The sequence below is a fragment of the Podarcis gaigeae genome (assembly GCF_964106915.1).
Source record: "Podarcis gaigeae genome assembly, chromosome: 4".
Lineage (NCBI taxonomy): Eukaryota > Metazoa > Chordata > Lepidosauria > Squamata > Lacertidae > Podarcis > Podarcis gaigeae.
This window is the reverse complement of record NC_139677.1, coordinates 98,182,845-98,198,978: the sequence shown is the minus strand read 5'-3', so window position 1 is coordinate 98,198,978 and position 16,134 is coordinate 98,182,845. Positions and strand designations below refer to the sequence as shown.

The following is a 16,134-nucleotide window of genomic DNA, read 5'->3' as shown; positions in this document are numbered from 1 at the left end:
ACACCTTTCAGATCCCCTACACATGAAATCAAATTCAAACCAAAGGCAATCTAGATCAAAGCACTGAAGACCAATTCTCTAAAATCGCCAACAGAAAAGGCAAAGAGACTAAATCTGCAGAGCCATTTGTTTCAGAACAACCTTTCCTCCATAAGAACTTTGTAACCAAGAGCTACTGCTGGAGTTTGCTTTCTTCCTCCTCCCTCCCAGTCCCTTTTCCTTTTGTGATGTTTCTTTTCTAATTTAAGGCCGAAGGCAGAGAGCATCTTAGAACTGACCACTGCAAACTGCTCTGGCTGCAGAGTGGGGTAAAATTCCTTTAAATTAATAAGGGTTACACACTTTTAGTCCCCCGTCAAAGACTTCTCAGTATGAGAGGCTTAAACGTCACATTAAAGGAAAAGGTAAAGGAACACTTGACCATTAGGTCCAGTCACAGACGACTCTGGGGTTGCAGTGCTCATCTCGCTTTACTGGCCGAGGGAGCCAGCATACAGCTTCCGGGTCATGTGCCCAGCATGACTAAGCCGCTTCTGGCGAACCAGAACAGTGCCTGGAAATGCCGTTTACCTTCCTGCCACAGTGGTACCTATTTATCTACTTGCACTTTGACGTGCTTTTGAACTGCTAGGTGGGCAGGAGCTGGGAACGAGCAACGGGAGCTCACTCCATCATGGGGATTCGAACCGCCAATCTTATGATCGGCAAGCCCTAGGCTCTGTGGTTTAACCCACAGTGCCACCTGTGTCCCTAAACGTCACATTGAGGAAGGGCAAAAACAGACCTGCCTCAACCACCAAGAAGAGAGCACCTACCATCTCATTTTTAATCACTTAAAATGTTCAAAAGCGTGGCTTCTGATTGGCTGCAGGAAGCACCTGCAGCCAATCAGAAGCCCCGGAAGCCCTGTTGGACATTCGGCTTCCAAAAGAACGTTCGAAAACCAGAACACTCACTTCCATGTTGCGTTCGTTAGGGAGCCGAAATGTCCGAGAACTAGGCTGTTTGAAAACCAAGGTACGACTGTACTGTTGAATTTACCTGAATCCTCCTAACACACACACACATATATATAAATAAATAACACCACCAGAACATCCAGCAGGTCGATTTGTAGCCAGGATATGTGTAAATTCTCTTGGTGTCTCAAAAAAACAACAAATACCCCACAGGCAAACCAAGTAAAAGCTGACCAAGTGTACCTGGCTACCTGTGCAAGGAAGGGTTTCTCATCCATCCATTCATCATGGCCTACCTGTGAAGCTCATATACTTCTGGCTATTGGAGGTCTTTTTGGAATTGTAGAACTCTAGGACGTCGAGCACGGCCTGAGGGTTCTTCTTCTGCTCCGATTTGGTGATGTTGGAGGTTTGCAGCAAGCGGGCCCATTGCTCAGGCATCCCCTGGGAAGAGGGCAAGCAGCGCAGCCATGAGGACAGATTTGTAGCAACACGGGAAGATTCCTTGCACAGAGTCAGACAGTCTAGCCCAGTACTGTCTGTACTGAACGGCAGCAGCTCTCCAGGATTTCCAACAGGGAGAAATCCCGGCCCTGGCTGGGAATGCCAAGAATTTAGCCTGGGACCTTCTGCACGCAAAGAAGAATGTTATAAATATTATTATTATTATTATTATTATTATTATTATTATTATTAATACCCCGCCCATCTGGCTGAGTTTCCCCAGCCATTCTGGGCGGTTCCCAATCAAGTGTTAAAAACAATATAGTGTTAAATTTTAAAAACTTCCCTGAACAGGGCTGCCTTCAGATGTCTTTTAAAGAGAAGATAGCTGCTTATTTCCTTCACATCTGAAGGGAGGGCGTTCCACAGGGCAGGCACCACTACTGAGAAGGCCCTCTGCCTAGTTCCCTGTAACTTGGCTTTTCGCAGCGAAGTAACCGCCAGAAGGCCCTCAGACCTTCACCTCAGTGTCCGGGCTGAACGATGGGGGTGGAGACGCTCCTTCAGGTATACAGGACCGAGGCCGTTTAGGGCTTTAAAGGTCAGCACCAACACTTTGAATTGTGCTCGGAAACGTACTGGGAGCTAATGCAGATTTCTCAGAACCGGTGTTATGTGGTCCCGGCGGCCACTCTCAGTCACCAGTCTAGCTGCCGCATTCTGGATTAACTGCAGTTCCCGGGTCACCTTCAAAGGTAGCCCTACGTAGAGCGCATTGCAGTAGTCCAAGCGAGAGATAACTAGAGCATGTACCACTCTGGCGGGGCAGTCCACGGGCAGGTAGGGTCTCACCCTGTGTACCAGATGGAGCTGGTAAACAACTGCCCTGGACACAGAATTAACCTGTTCCTCCGTGGACAGTTGTGAGTCCAAAATCACTCCCAGGCTGCGCACCTGGTCCTTTAAGGGCACAGTTACCCCATTCAGGACCACAGCAATGGCTGCAGTTTTATTACCTTAAGCATTCCCACGCATGCAACTCACGCATAAAGAGCAGCCTTTATGCTGGTGCCAAGCTGGTGCCCTCTGGATATTGTGAACTACAGCTTCCACCAGCTCCTGCCAGCACAGCTGGCCAAGGCTGCTTAAAAGAGCACAAGGTGTGGTTTTTTATGGAGGGGGCGGGGATCAAAATCAAGGTGCCACTCAGTTCAGCATGCCCTGTTAAGAGAGCCGTCATATTTCAACAGTTAGGGTGCTCCCCGATCAGCCATGGGTGAGCGTAGCTCAGCTACCTTCTCTCACAGCCCATCCTACCGCAGAGTAGGGCTGGGTGATACCATGTTTTTCGCTCTATAAGATGCACCAGACCACAAGACGCGCCTAGCTTTTGAAGGAGGAAAACAAGAAGAAAAATATTCTGAATCCCAGAACCCAGAACAGCAAGAGGGATCACTGCGCAGCGAAAGCAGCGATCCCTCTTGCTATTCTGGCTTCTGGGATAGCTGCGCAGCCTGCATTCGCTCCATACGACGCACACACATTTCCCCTTACTTTTTAGGAGGGGAAAAATGAGTCTTATAGAGCAAAAAATACGGTATATCAATAGATCATCCAAAACCACTTTGGAAGTCCATATTGTGATGTCGGTTCCATAAATTGGGTCCTCCCTTAAAGAGGGCACGTGTTGTGGTCAGACCTGGATAACCGACACCCTGTGTTGTGGGTGGGTACGATTGATCAGCCACAACACCGACTGGTAGGTACCTCATAAAAGGTAAAGGTAAAGGGACCCCTGACCATTAGGTCCAGTCGTGGCAGACTCTGGGGTTGTGGCGCTCATCTCGCTTTATTGGCAGAGGGAGCTGGCGTACAGCTTCCGGGTCATGTGGCCAGCATGATTAAGCCGCTTCTGGCGAACCAGAGCAGCGCACGGAAACACCATTTACCTTCCCGCCAGAGCGGTACCTATTTATCTACTTGCACTTTGACATGCTTTTGAACTGCTAGGTTGGCAGGAGCAGGGACCGAGCAATGGGAGCTCACCCCGTTGCAGGGATTCGAACCGCCAACCTTCTGATTGGCAAGTCCTAGGCTCTGTGGTTTAACCCACAGCGCCAGCCACGTCCCAGGTCCCTCGTAGCTGGGTGCAATCTGGCCAATGGGACGCAGTCCAAACGGTTCGAGAGACCTATTTATGCTTATGAACGTGACCCAGAGCTTCCTCTTTTGGCGCATGCATTCGGAACACCTGCCCACCTCTCCCTACTTTTAGGGCTTTGCGCTTGACCTTGCTATGCCGTCATGTGTCGTCTGTCGTTGGGACAGGGGCATGGCAGGAATTTCCCCCACCTGGCTGATGGGCTGTTGCCATTTGGGTTTCGCCTGCCGCATAGCAAATCGTCACAACTTGTAAGGTTGCGGATAGGCTGTGGTTCAGGTGATAGGGGTGGGAGAACGCTGTCACCATCCCTATGTGAAGGGTATTCCGTTAAAGGAATCCAGGGACTCGATGGTTTGGTCAAGCCCTGAGAGGGGGTTGTGCCCGTGCCTGAGTCCAGGGGGGCATTTGGGTGGTGGAGTTAGCCCATTCCCGGCTTTCCGCTCATCCGGGTGTTCATTCTTGGCTGACCGATGCTGGAACCCTGGGTCAGCGCTACCTGCATGGCAGGGAGCTAGTCGAACCAGAGCCTATGCAACCAGTCACTTTCTGTAATCAATAAAGTTGTGGCCTAAATTCTGCCAAAAACCAAAATTTGAGTCAAGTGTGAATTTTTTTAGGGGGAAGGTTTCTGGGTCTGAACATGGCAATATATTGCGAATCACGCTCTACGTGTGTGCTATGCAAAAATCTGCCAATGCCTCTACAAAAGCTCCATCCTTATTTAGGACATTGTGATGTTATCAGTATATCACTGGTGATAATATTGCAGTGCTGAAAACCAGGTATCGCCCAGCCCTAAAAGACAGGGTTGTTGTGAGGATAAAAGTTTGAGGGGAAGACACCACGGTGTGGCCCATGAATCAATCGCTGGGTAGAGAAAAAAATAAATACCCCAGCCATCAGTTACTAAACAAATCACGGATGGCCTGCAGTTTATATCAATCAGCACAACCGGTAAGAACCGTCCACCATTTCCATTCATATCTCTCGCTGCCACCCCTCACCCCGGCTGTCCCCCATTCTCCTTACTGTGAATTCGCCTGTGACAGCATCAAACCCAACGTGAATCGTGTGCTCAAAATCGGAAGGCAGAGAGATCTCAGGGCGCTCTTTCTCCTTCTTCTTGTTGGCTGTTTCAAGGGGAAGAAAAAAAACACCCCCAAAAGGGAAAGGACTACGTTAGCCAGCACTGTTACTATCAATTTATATAGACAGACAAGATAGTTTATACTCGCTTCAAAGGCGCAGGGTGCATCATGGAGCGCAAGACGACAGGTCTCTGCCCCAAGAAGCTTCCCATTTGAAATCTGACACAAGGAAAGTAACAAACGACTATGGCAGAGCTTTCCATACTGCGTGTCGCGAATGAATTACTACATCGCAAAATGATGGCGTGTCTAAAAAGTGTGTCACCGACATGAAAAGTTTGGAAGAGGTTGGATAAAAATCAATGGTGGTTTTTTTATTTTAAAAAAATTAAATTTATGTCGGAATTTTTTTATTTAAATTGGATTTTTAAAATAAAATGCTTTTGGAGGAAAAACCATTTTAAAGATAGTTTTCTATTTGTTACATTATAGTCCAAAGACTATTCATAAGGAAATAAGGATTTGTTTTAAGTTTTTCATGTGTGATAAAACTCAGTCTAAGGTTTTTTTTAAAAAAAAATCATTTAACCACATCAGTTAACAAACATGGATACATATGCTATAATGTTTTTATTATTATTATTATTATTATTATTATTATTATTATTATTATTATTATTATTATTTTGATCCATTGATTCAAGGGTATCATGTCTTTATTCTTCTAATTCATGAATATCAGTCTCTTGGCCACCATTAAGGCATGTAGAATCCATTTCAATGTCCTGTTGTTAATTTTCATACTGCAGGTATATAGTTCGAAAGAATATTCTCTGCTGAGAGATGTAAATTTTTCTGCACAGTCAGGGTTATGCTGTTCAGCACTTCCTCCTGTATTATGGGAGTGTATTACATTGCATTTTTGAAGATTCTCCCCCCCCCCTTTATTTTACACATCTTCATTCCTCCCTCCCCCTTCCCCCTTTTTTTCTTAGTACCACTTTATTTCCTTTAAATGCTAATTCTTTCAGTAAAAAACATGAATATTAGAATACAATTTTTTAAAGAACCTTTCGGAGTTAGCTCTTAATTTTCACGTGGTATTTTAACGCTATCCTAAAGCTGTTAAAATGCAGAAACCCACGCTAACCAGGGTTACTGGGCTGCCCACTTTAGAGAGTCCCTCTAAATTAGCCCAGCATGGAGGGTCCTCTGCTAATGCCATTAACTCTTTCTGTGTCCTTGCATAAGCAGTTTAAAAGCAAAACACACGACTGCAGCTACGGAGAACTACATTAATTACCTGCAAACCCTGTTAAATACCACTGGCCCGTACGTTGTTATGGGATGGGGGCGGATTACATGAGCATACGAGCAACAGATGGTTTTTGCCGACCAAAATCCAAAGAGCTTTGGTGGCCTGAGTCTGAACGCATTAAAATATTAACGCTATAATCTTTTTTCCCCTTTTTTTCTCTATCTCTTTTTCCCCCCGCAATGCTAAAACACTGTACAGAGCAGTGTGAGGCAGGAGCTTATGGGGATTAGCAATTTTAAGGCCCGCTGAACCCGGATTTGCAATCTAATCCCTTTTGATAGCGTTTGTGGGAATTTTCAACGGGGCCTTTAAAAGCAAGGCCAGAACTTTAAAACCTTTACAACCAGGATTCATAAAAGCAGGCCTCTCCCTTCTCTAACGGGTTACTCTTTCCCCAAACTGGTAGAAGGTTAGCCAAAAACCAGTGGCTTCCTGTAGGTTGTTGTGCCGAAGATCATGGCATGCTCGGATGCCAACTATAGGGGACAGAAGGTACTTTGTCCCCCTCAATATTTGTGGGTAGGGGGCCAAGCTGGGCTAGATTACACTTCCTCTGGAGGAGGGGGTACGTAGTTTAGGGGTACTTCTGGACCCTCAGCTATCACTTGGGGCTCAGGTGGCGACAGTGGCCCAGCCGTGCCGCTATTTAGACAGGGATAGCCTAACTGTTAAGTTGTGGGTGAACATATCAGACGACACAGCGATTCTTCAAACAGCTCTTGTTTATTCACAGGCCAGAACAGAACCGAAGGGTTCAGCCAGCCTGCTTATATAGAGCTCCAGGACAACGTAACTGTAACAATTTTCTAAAACTATCCAATCACTGAACGTCACTTTCGACCCCTTATTTGCATAACTATCTACAGTATCCCCCTGCTGGCCCAGGGTGAGAACTTCAGTATATAACACTAACTACTACTGTCTATGCGCTGGCAACTTCTTGGTTAAAGTAAAGGTAAAGGGACCCCTGACCATTAGGTCCAGTCGTGGCCGACTCTGGGGTTGCGGTGCTCATCTCGCTTTATTGGCCGAGGGAGCTGGCGTACAGCTTCCGGGTCATGTGGCCAGCATGACTAAGCCGCTTCTGGCGAACTAGAGCTGTGCACGGAAACGCCGCTTACCTTCATGTCAGAGCAGTACCTATTTATCTACTTGCACTTTAACGTGCTTTCGAACTGCTAGGTTGGCAGGAGCTGGGACCGAGCAACGGGAGCTCACCCCGTCGCGGGGGTTCGAAGCGGCATCCTAGGCTCTGTGGTTTAACCCACAGCGCCACCCGCGTCCCTTAACCTCTTGGTTAGACCAGTGTTTCCCAACCTTTTTTGGGCAAAGGCACACTTGTTTCATGAAAAAAATCTCGAGGCACACCACCATTAGAAAATGTTTAAAAAATTAACTCTGTGCCTATATTGACTATATGCCGCTTGGGGTGGCAGCCTGTTGCCCGAAGCACAGGGAGCCCTACGGAGGGCTCCCCGTGCTTCCAGCGAGTGTCTGCAACCCTGCGCGCCCGGCAGGAGCTCCTGCCAGGCGCGCAAGGCTTGGGGCGGCAGCTTGTTGCCCGAAGCACAGGGAGCCCTACGGAGGGCTCCCCGTGCTTCGGGCGAGTGTCTGCAAGTCTTGCGCGCCCGGCAGGAGCTCCCGCTGGGCGCGCGAGGCTTGGGGCGGCAGCCTGTTGCCCGAAGCACGCGGAGCCCTCCGGAGGGTGCCCCGTGCTTCGGGCGAGTGTCTGCAAGCCTTGCGCACCCGGCAGGAGCTCCCGTCGGGCGCGCGAGGCTTGGGGCGGCAGCCTGTTGCTCTAAGCACATGGAGCCCGCCTCCCTCCCACGGCACACCAGGCAAAGTCTCGCGGCACACTAGTGTGCCGTGGAACACCGGTTGGGAAACACTGGGTTAGACTACTGCAATACATTATACAGTCTGGTGCAGAATTCAGCGGCCAGGCCGCTCACTGGGACAAGACGGTTTGAGCACCAATCCTGGCTCGACTAAACTGGCAGCCAATTGGTTTCCGGACCCGATTCAAAGTGCTGGTTTCGACCTATAAAGCCTTAAATGGCTCAGGAGCGCAATACTTCAAGGACCGCCTCTCTCCATATGAACTGACCCGGCCCCTGCGCCATCATCTGTGGCCCTTCTTTGTGTGCCTCCCGCAGGAAAGGTCCGGAGGGTAGCAACACGGGCGCCATCATTATATAACTTTGGGTGCTGGGCAAAAATATTTCTCTTCTCCAAGGCTTGGGATAGTTAAATAATTGCCTTTTAAATGTGTGGGGAGGGGGGTATTATTTTGTTTGTTATGCATTTCTGCATTTTTATACTGTGAGCCGCACCACAATCTTCGGATAAAGGGCAGCATATTAATTTAATAAAGAAATAGTAAGGAAATACTATACAAGGTATGGTTTCGATGTACGAACCGCTACATAGCTTGGGGAGGGGCAAAATATTCCCACATATCCAACCGATTGCTGTGTTTTCAGAAGTGCACCCCACGGCTACCATTCTATCAGGAAGGTCTGATCCTCATGATGTCAGAATTGGGCCTTCTGATATGATGGTTCCTCTACTAATAGGATCTCTCTCCTATTAGTATCAGAGGGGGTGCCTTCTCCATCAACTTTTCAGCCCCTGTTAAAGGCTTTCCTCTTTCAACAAGCCTTTTAAAACCCTTATCCCCGTTGGCATCTGACTTGGAATTAGAGTCGCATCTTGGAAGCTGAACAGAATCCGTTCCGGACGTCCGTTCGACTTCCAAAACGTTTGGAAACCAAAGCGCGGCTTCTGATTGGCTGCAGGAAGCTCCTGCAGCCAATCAGAAGCCACGGAAGCCCCGTCGAACATTCGGCTTCCCAAAATAGTTGGCAAACCAGAATAGCCACTTCCAGGTTTGCGATGTTCGGGAGCCGAAATGTTCGGGAACTAAGCTGTTTGACTTCCAAGGTACAACTGTATACTGATTTTGTGTCCGTGCAGTTGCTTTTAAAAAATATATGTATCTATTTTTTTTAATTGTTTTCCAGTAAGCAAGATGTTATATATTTAACTGTTTTATACATATATCGAAAATCACTTTGGAGGTGCCTCATGAGAAGCAATTCCTTCGGAAATACTTTATTGATGTAGCCTCTCTCAAAGTCGCTGCTTACGTCTGAGTAAATATGTCAGATCCAAACATATTTACTCGAGCCGCAAATTCTCTCGCTTAAAAAAAAATAAATTGCACCCAAGGACGTGTCTTGAGGATTCTAGCCTCAATTAGAATTCTAGCTCAAGATTGCAACTTAAACCCAAGAGTAAACAATCTTGACTTGCTGCTAAAAATATGCAAAGGGTTTGTTTGATTTCTTCACGACTGAAGAAACAGCAATGAGATGTTTTCCTGATCTGACTTGCCGAAGCCACGTCTCCTGCCGTTAGAAGGGTTTGCTTTTTAAACGGCAATGTGGCTGACAGACATCCAACAGATTAGGCATTTCCCAGCATAGAGATGCAGCGGTGTCGGAGCTTCACCTGTTGAGCTTTGGCCTGTCACAGAAAGAACCCTGCCAGAAAAAGAAGGGTGTGAAACCAGGATTGCAGGGGGCAACAGAGGTGCCTTGAGACAGGGCTCTGTCAAATGATCCAAAGGGCTCATGTCAATGAAACCAAGCAATTGCATTTCTTGGACTAGTCCAGCATTGGACTAGATCAGGGACAGCCAACTCCCAATAGACTGCGATCTAATCACAGTATAAAAAAACTGGCATTGATCTAACCATATTTATTTATTTATTTATTTATTTATACCCTGCGCATCTGGCTGGGCTTCCCCAGCCACTCTGGGCGGCTTCTAACAAAATATTAAAATACAGTAATGCATCAAACATTAAAAGCTTCTCTAAACAGGGCTGCCTTCAGATGTCTTATAAAAGTCTGGAAGTTGTTTTTCTCTTTGATATCTGGTGGGAGGGCGTTCCAAAGAGCGGGTGCCACCACCGAGAAGGCCCTCTGCCTGGTTCCCTGTAACTTGGCTTCTCGCAGCGAGGGAACCGCCAGAAGGCCCTCGGTGCTGGACCTCAGTGTCCGGGTAGAGTGATGGGGGTGGAGACGCTCCTTCAGATATCTAGCCAAAGTTGTGGAGCTTTTTTTTAGTAAGCCAGAGTTGGGAGGGGTTGCTTTTTAGTAAGCCAAAGTTGGGAGGGGGACAGAGATCAACTAGGATGTACCAGGAACACCCGACGATCTACCAGTAGATCGCTATTGACCTGTTGGACTAGATGATCCTTGGGGTCCCTTTCAATTCTGCAATTCTGGAACACGATTCCGAGACAGAATCCTAGAAAGGTGGGTTTGGAGGGGAACCCAAAGGTCTCTAGTCCAACACCCGGCAACGCGGGGAATTGCAGTCACCCAACCTCTGCTTAAAAACCTCCTCTTGGAAGAGCAGCTGTTTCACGTGGAGCGAATCTCAAATGAAATCAATGAGCGAGTGAGCAAAAGTCAAAAAACGAGGCCAGCGTACTTTTGTCTCCCGGTAAGATGGAACGGTAAAAGCGGTCCCTCTTCTTCTTCTCTTCCGGATTAGGAGGCAAAGGTTTGGAGCCGTGGTTCAAGGGTCCCGCCTCTTTGCTCCCGCTGCCTATCATCGTGCTAGTGTTCCTCATTGGAGGAGCCGGGGGCTTGTCTTCTGCTTCTAGGCCATTATTGGACATCTTCAGCGATGACAGCTACAACTAGGATCAAAAGAAACACAGGGTTTGGACCCAGTAGATTGAGGCGCACGGAAAACAGGTAGAGGCGAGTATACCGCGTTTTTCCATGTATAACATGTCTCCGTGTGTAAGACGCCCCCTATTTTGGGGGACTCCAAATTAAGAAAATGGGTGGAGATTGCCCAGAGTTTTTTGGTGGGAAGATTGATTGATTGATTGATTGATTGAATCTTTATTTGCATCAGCCATCGGCCATAGCAATAAAACAACAATATGATATACAGTATTTGCTCGGGTTGCGAACGCATGTTCTCAACCCACAGCGTTCGCAACCCGCGTCTGCGCATGCATGGGTTGCAATTTGGCGCTTCTGCACATGCACAACTGCTGAAACCCGGAAGTACAGTGGTGCCTCGCAAGACGAAATTAATCCGTTTCGTGAGGCTCTTCGTATAGCGGTTTTTCGTCTTGCGAAGCAAGCCCATTGACAGCTTAGAGGATTAGCGCTATTAGCGGTTTAGCGATTTTAGCGGATCAGCTGATAAGCGGCTTAGTGGCTTGGGAAAGGGGGGGAACCCGCAGGAACTCGCAAGACATTTTGTCTTGTGAAGCAAGCCCATAGGGAAATTCGTTTTGCGAAGCGCCTCCAAAACGGAAAACCCTTTCGTCTAGCGGGTTTTCCGTCTTGCGAGGCGTTCATCTTGCGGAGCACCACTGTAACCCGTTCCGGTACTTCCAGGGTTTCTGCAGTCCACAACCCGAAAAAACGCAACCTGAAGAAGCTGTAAAACGAGGTATGACTGTACAAAGGATAAAAATAAAAAGTCAATTATATAAAATACATTTTAGGGTATATAAAACATACCCTATTATTTTATATATTTTATATTTAAAATATACCCTATTATATAAAATGCATTTGGATTGCCCATAGTTGTTGAGCTTTTTTAGGGGGGATTGCCGAAAATTGCTCATCTGCCTGACCTATGCTGTCACTCGAACCCATAGCAAAAGCCTATCAGCCCTTGACGCAGTCAACAATAACAAACCCAATAGCTGCTGACAATCTCCAGCTCGCAGCAGCAACCAATCACACTTCCCCCCTATGTACTATCCATGTATAAGACGAACCCCAATTTTTAACAAAAAATTTAAAGAAAAAAACCTCGTCTTATACACAGAAAAATACGGTATTCTGCTACAGTGGTACCTCAGTTCTCAAACGTAATCCGTTCCGGAAGACCATTCAAATTCCAAAACGTTTGGAAACCAAAAACTCAATATGGAAGCCTCAATTCAATTGAGAAAATTGAAAAACACGCAGCGGAAGGAGGCACATTCAAAAACGGAAGCATTTACTTCCAGGTTTTCAGTGTTTGGGTTCCAAAACATTTGTCAACAGAGACGTTTGAGAACCGAGGTACCACTGTATTCCGCTGCCTTATGAGCAATGGATTTGGGGCTAAAATAAAATTTGGACTGGGCTTGGAATGAGAACCAGTTCAGGAGCAGAATAAAGTTCACTGTATTCATTAAAAAAAAATCTCTGAACTACACCTGAGAATAGTTCTCGTAATCATCGGGTGAACTGAACATGAATTAAGTTCATTCTGGGGTGTATCACTAGTTCCCAAACTTTTTCCCAAACTCGCCCCCAGTGCCCCCTCGCCTATAAAAAGCATTATTCAGAAAGCGGTGTGCACTACCGCTAAGGAAGATAATATCACAATGACATTTGAAGCAGTCACGAATAATTGCATATTTATTCAAAATCCAATTAGAACTGTTTAGTTAAAATTCAACCAAACCGATGGATTCGATCTCGTGACCCCAGCTTTCCAACGAGGAGTCGCCGCTACCTGTGCCTTTGAAAGATCTCTGTGGCAGGCAAGAGTTGAGGAAGTCAAAGCTTTTCCAGTTATCGATTCAGTAGGAAAAGCTTCCCCCTGCTATATTGCCACAGGTCAGGCAGCGGTTAGAAAGCAAGTGGCTCCAACTATTTTTAGCCACATGCAAAAAGAGAAAAGTTGGCGATGATGGCAGGACTAGGGATGCCAGATGAAAAACTGGCAGTGCCTGCTCTTGTTCCGCCAGCAACTGGGACTTTTCAGCCCAGTTCGGAGACCCAACAAGCCTCAGCTGTGCTTGGCCTGAAATGTATGTAAATAAAAGAAAGTACTGTATTTTTTGCTCCATAAGATGCACCTGACCATAAGACACACCTAGTTTTTAAAGGAGGAAAACGGGGGGGGGGGGAGATTCTGAACGAAACAGTGGATGTATGATTTTTGTGGTTCATGCTGTGACCACAGACATGTGATCTGATGGTGAATTTGGAGTGACCCAATGCAAAAATCTTGAGGATCCATGTGGATCCGTGCTTTGTACCCAGGTTTTTGCACCATTGCAACCCCACAAAACAGTGGGTGCGTGTTTTTTTGGTGCAGGCTGTAGCCATGGACATGCTATGTGATCTGATGGTGAATTTGGGGTGACCCAATGCAAAAATCCTGAGGATCCATGGGCTTTTACCTCCCCCCTCCCAGGCAGCCTCCGCTAGCCTCCCTTATCTCTCTTCCGATCCCACCAATCAGCTGCTTCCTTTCAACACTCCCTTCCCTCTTGTTTGCCTTAGTGTCCTTTCCTTAGCTGGGGCATTTTTTTGCTCCTACTTTTCTTCTATTTTCTCTCCTCATTGCTTTAGTCTTCCTGTCTCCTCTCCTTGCAAGTTTGCTGTCTTTACCTCCCCGTTCCCAGGCAGCCTCCTTTATTGCTAGCCTCCCTTATCTTGCTCCCGATCGCTTGCAATCAGTGGCTTTGTTTCAACACCCACTTCCCTCTTTAAAAAAAAAAAAAAGCATGATCTGCTTTTCGCCCCTGGGCAATTTGGCTCCAGGGACCACGCATTCGCTCCATAAGACGCAGAGACATTTCCCCTTACTTTTTAGGAAGGAGCGAAAAATACGGAGCTTATGGAGCGAAAAATACGGTACTTCTTCACACAGCACTTAGTTAAACAATGGAACTCGCTGCCACAGCAGGCAGCGACGGCCGCCAACTTGGATGGCTTTAAAAGAGGATTAAACGAATTAATGGAGAGACTTACATATCTGAGTTCCTTTCCCCCCCAATAATAATTTTTATTAATTTTCAATTACAACAACCCAGTGCTTTTTTTCTAAAAAAAAAACCAAATGTTTAGGTGTACTCTCATTTTCTTACTCATACTGAAATACTGCCCCTCAATGAGGTCAAACTTAGATTCACAAACTGTTTAGGGGTATGCGTACCCCCAGAAAAAAAGCACTGCAATAATGCAATAAAAGCCTCATTATGTCCATACCAAATTATAATACAATTAATAATGCCAATCTTTCAAATGCCAAATTATACAATTTATATGGCCACCCGCATGCTAGAGTTTGATTATTTACATAATTTATGTGTTCCATAATCTTATTCCAATTACACACCAGTCAGAAAAACAAACCCTTATACCACAGCTACAATTTTAGCGATTTCCATTCGCATTAACACATTAAATGATTTATAATCCTATAGGTGAAGCATTCATACTCTGTCTTTATTCTTCTTGTTCTGTCCATAGTGTTTCTTCCGGTCTTTGTACTATATTTTGTGTGTGTGTGTGTGTGTGTGTGTGTGTGTATAGTGGTACCTCGGGTTACATACGCTTCAGGTTACAGACTCCGCTAACCCAGAAATAGTGCTTCAGGTTAAGAACTTTGCTTCAGGATGAGAACAGAAATTGTGCTCCGGCAGTGCGGCAGCAGCAGGAGGCCCCATTAGCTAAAGTGGTACCTCAGGTGAAGAACAGTTTCAGGTTAAGTACGGACCTCCGGAATGAATTAAGTACTTAACCCAAGGTATCACTGTGTGTGTGTGTGTGTGTGTGTGTGTGTATCTGAGTGGCTGAAGAGGACCTCAACATAGAGAAAGGTGAGGAAGAAGGTGTTAAGACATACTGCTCAACTGTCCCAATTTAAGTGGGATGTCCTGGAATTACAGAAGCCATTCCTGGCTTCTGACTGGATCCCAGAATGTTTTTTTGTTCCGGTGCTCTGGTGAGTCTGCTGGCTCTCATGGGACCAAAAAAATCTGAGTATCCCAATTTGGATCACTCAGATGTTGATGGGTATGGCAAAGTAAAAGGCAAAAGGTAAAGGACCCCTGGACAGTTAAGTCCAGTCAAAGGCGACAACGGGGTTGTGGCGCTCATCTCGCTTTCAGGTCGAAGGAGCCGGAGTTTGTCCGCAGACAGCTTTCTGGGTCATGTGGCCAGCAGGACTAAACCGCTTCTGGTGCAATGGGACACCGTGACGGAAACCAGAGCACATGAAAATGCCATTTACCTTCCTGCCACAGTGGTACCTATTTATCTACTTGCACGGGTGTGCTTTCGAACTGCTAGGTTGGCAGGAGCTGGGACACAGCAATGGGAGCTCACCCTGTCGCGGGGATTCGAACTGCCAACCTTCTGATCGGCAAGCCCAAGAGGCTCCGTGGTTTAGACCACAGTGCCACCTTTTACCTTATGGTAAGACAGACTTGCTAACTATCTGGCACCTTCTGTAGATTATTGTATTACCTGGGGAAGAACCCCAAGGAAGGTGGAGTCACTGCATAAATACTTGCAACCGGGACTCACATTTGGGCATACAGTGGTACCTCGGGTTACATACACTTCAGGTTACATACTGTCAGGGAACTGCCATCAGAGCAAGAAACGGAGGCAGGGCTCCCAAGGGATGCCGGAGAGGGGACTAGCAGGGGGGAAGGATTTCAGCGTAACACCCATAGAGAAGAGAGGGAGAGGGAGGAATTGGTGACAGGGCTCCAAGACCCTTCACCTGAAACTAGTGGAGAGAGCGCTGGGACGCTCCTGCCTTCCCCTTACTTGCGCAGACGCGTTCCGCGCAGGGAACATAGGAGGAGACTCGGGGTCAAACAGCTTTTATGCTGGAAGAGGTTCAAGAGACGCCCACTCTCGGATTCTGCAAGTGACTAACAGGTCACGGAGGGCGAGCTCTGACCCTAAGCATGGTTGGGCAAGCAAACTAACTAAACTGAAGGCAATTTACGCACAAGTAACCCCTCACAACCATTACACATACGCTTCAGGTTACAGACTCTGCTAACCCAGAAATAGTGCTTCAGGTTAACAACTTTGCTTCACGATGAGAACAGAAATTGTGCTCCGGCGGCGCAGCAGCAGGAGGCCCCATTAGCTAAAGTGGTGCTTCAGGTTAAGAACAGTTTCAGGTTAAGAACAGACCTGCAGAACGAATTAAGTACTTAACCCAAGGTACCACTGTATTAGCCCACAGATCATAGGTCATTCAGTGCTTCCATCAGCCGGCAGAGGACCAAGCCCTGTTCAGGAAAGTTTTTAATGAGTGACATTTTAATGTATTTTTAATCTTTTTTGGAAGCCGCCCAGAGTGGCTGG

At 46.8% G+C, this 16,134-nt stretch overlaps 1 protein-coding gene across 2 annotated transcripts in view; it reads right to left on the bottom strand.

The window, feature by feature from the left end:
- PAK1 (p21 (RAC1) activated kinase 1) overlaps positions 1-16,134 on the bottom strand; it is a 98,331-nt gene that overhangs the window by 28,701 nt on the left and 53,496 nt on the right. For both annotated transcript variants that reach the window (XM_083736837.1, XM_083736836.1), the window contains 3 exons: positions 10,478-10,688; positions 4,597-4,697; positions 1,256-1,403 (listed from right to left, as the gene is read on the bottom strand). In XM_083736837.1, coding sequence (XP_083592963.1) covers positions 1,256-1,403; positions 4,597-4,697; positions 10,478-10,667 — 439 coding nt within the window. In that variant the 5' untranslated portion in view covers positions 10,668-10,688. The remainder of the gene's footprint in view (positions 1-1,255; positions 1,404-4,596; positions 4,698-10,477; positions 10,689-16,134) is intronic.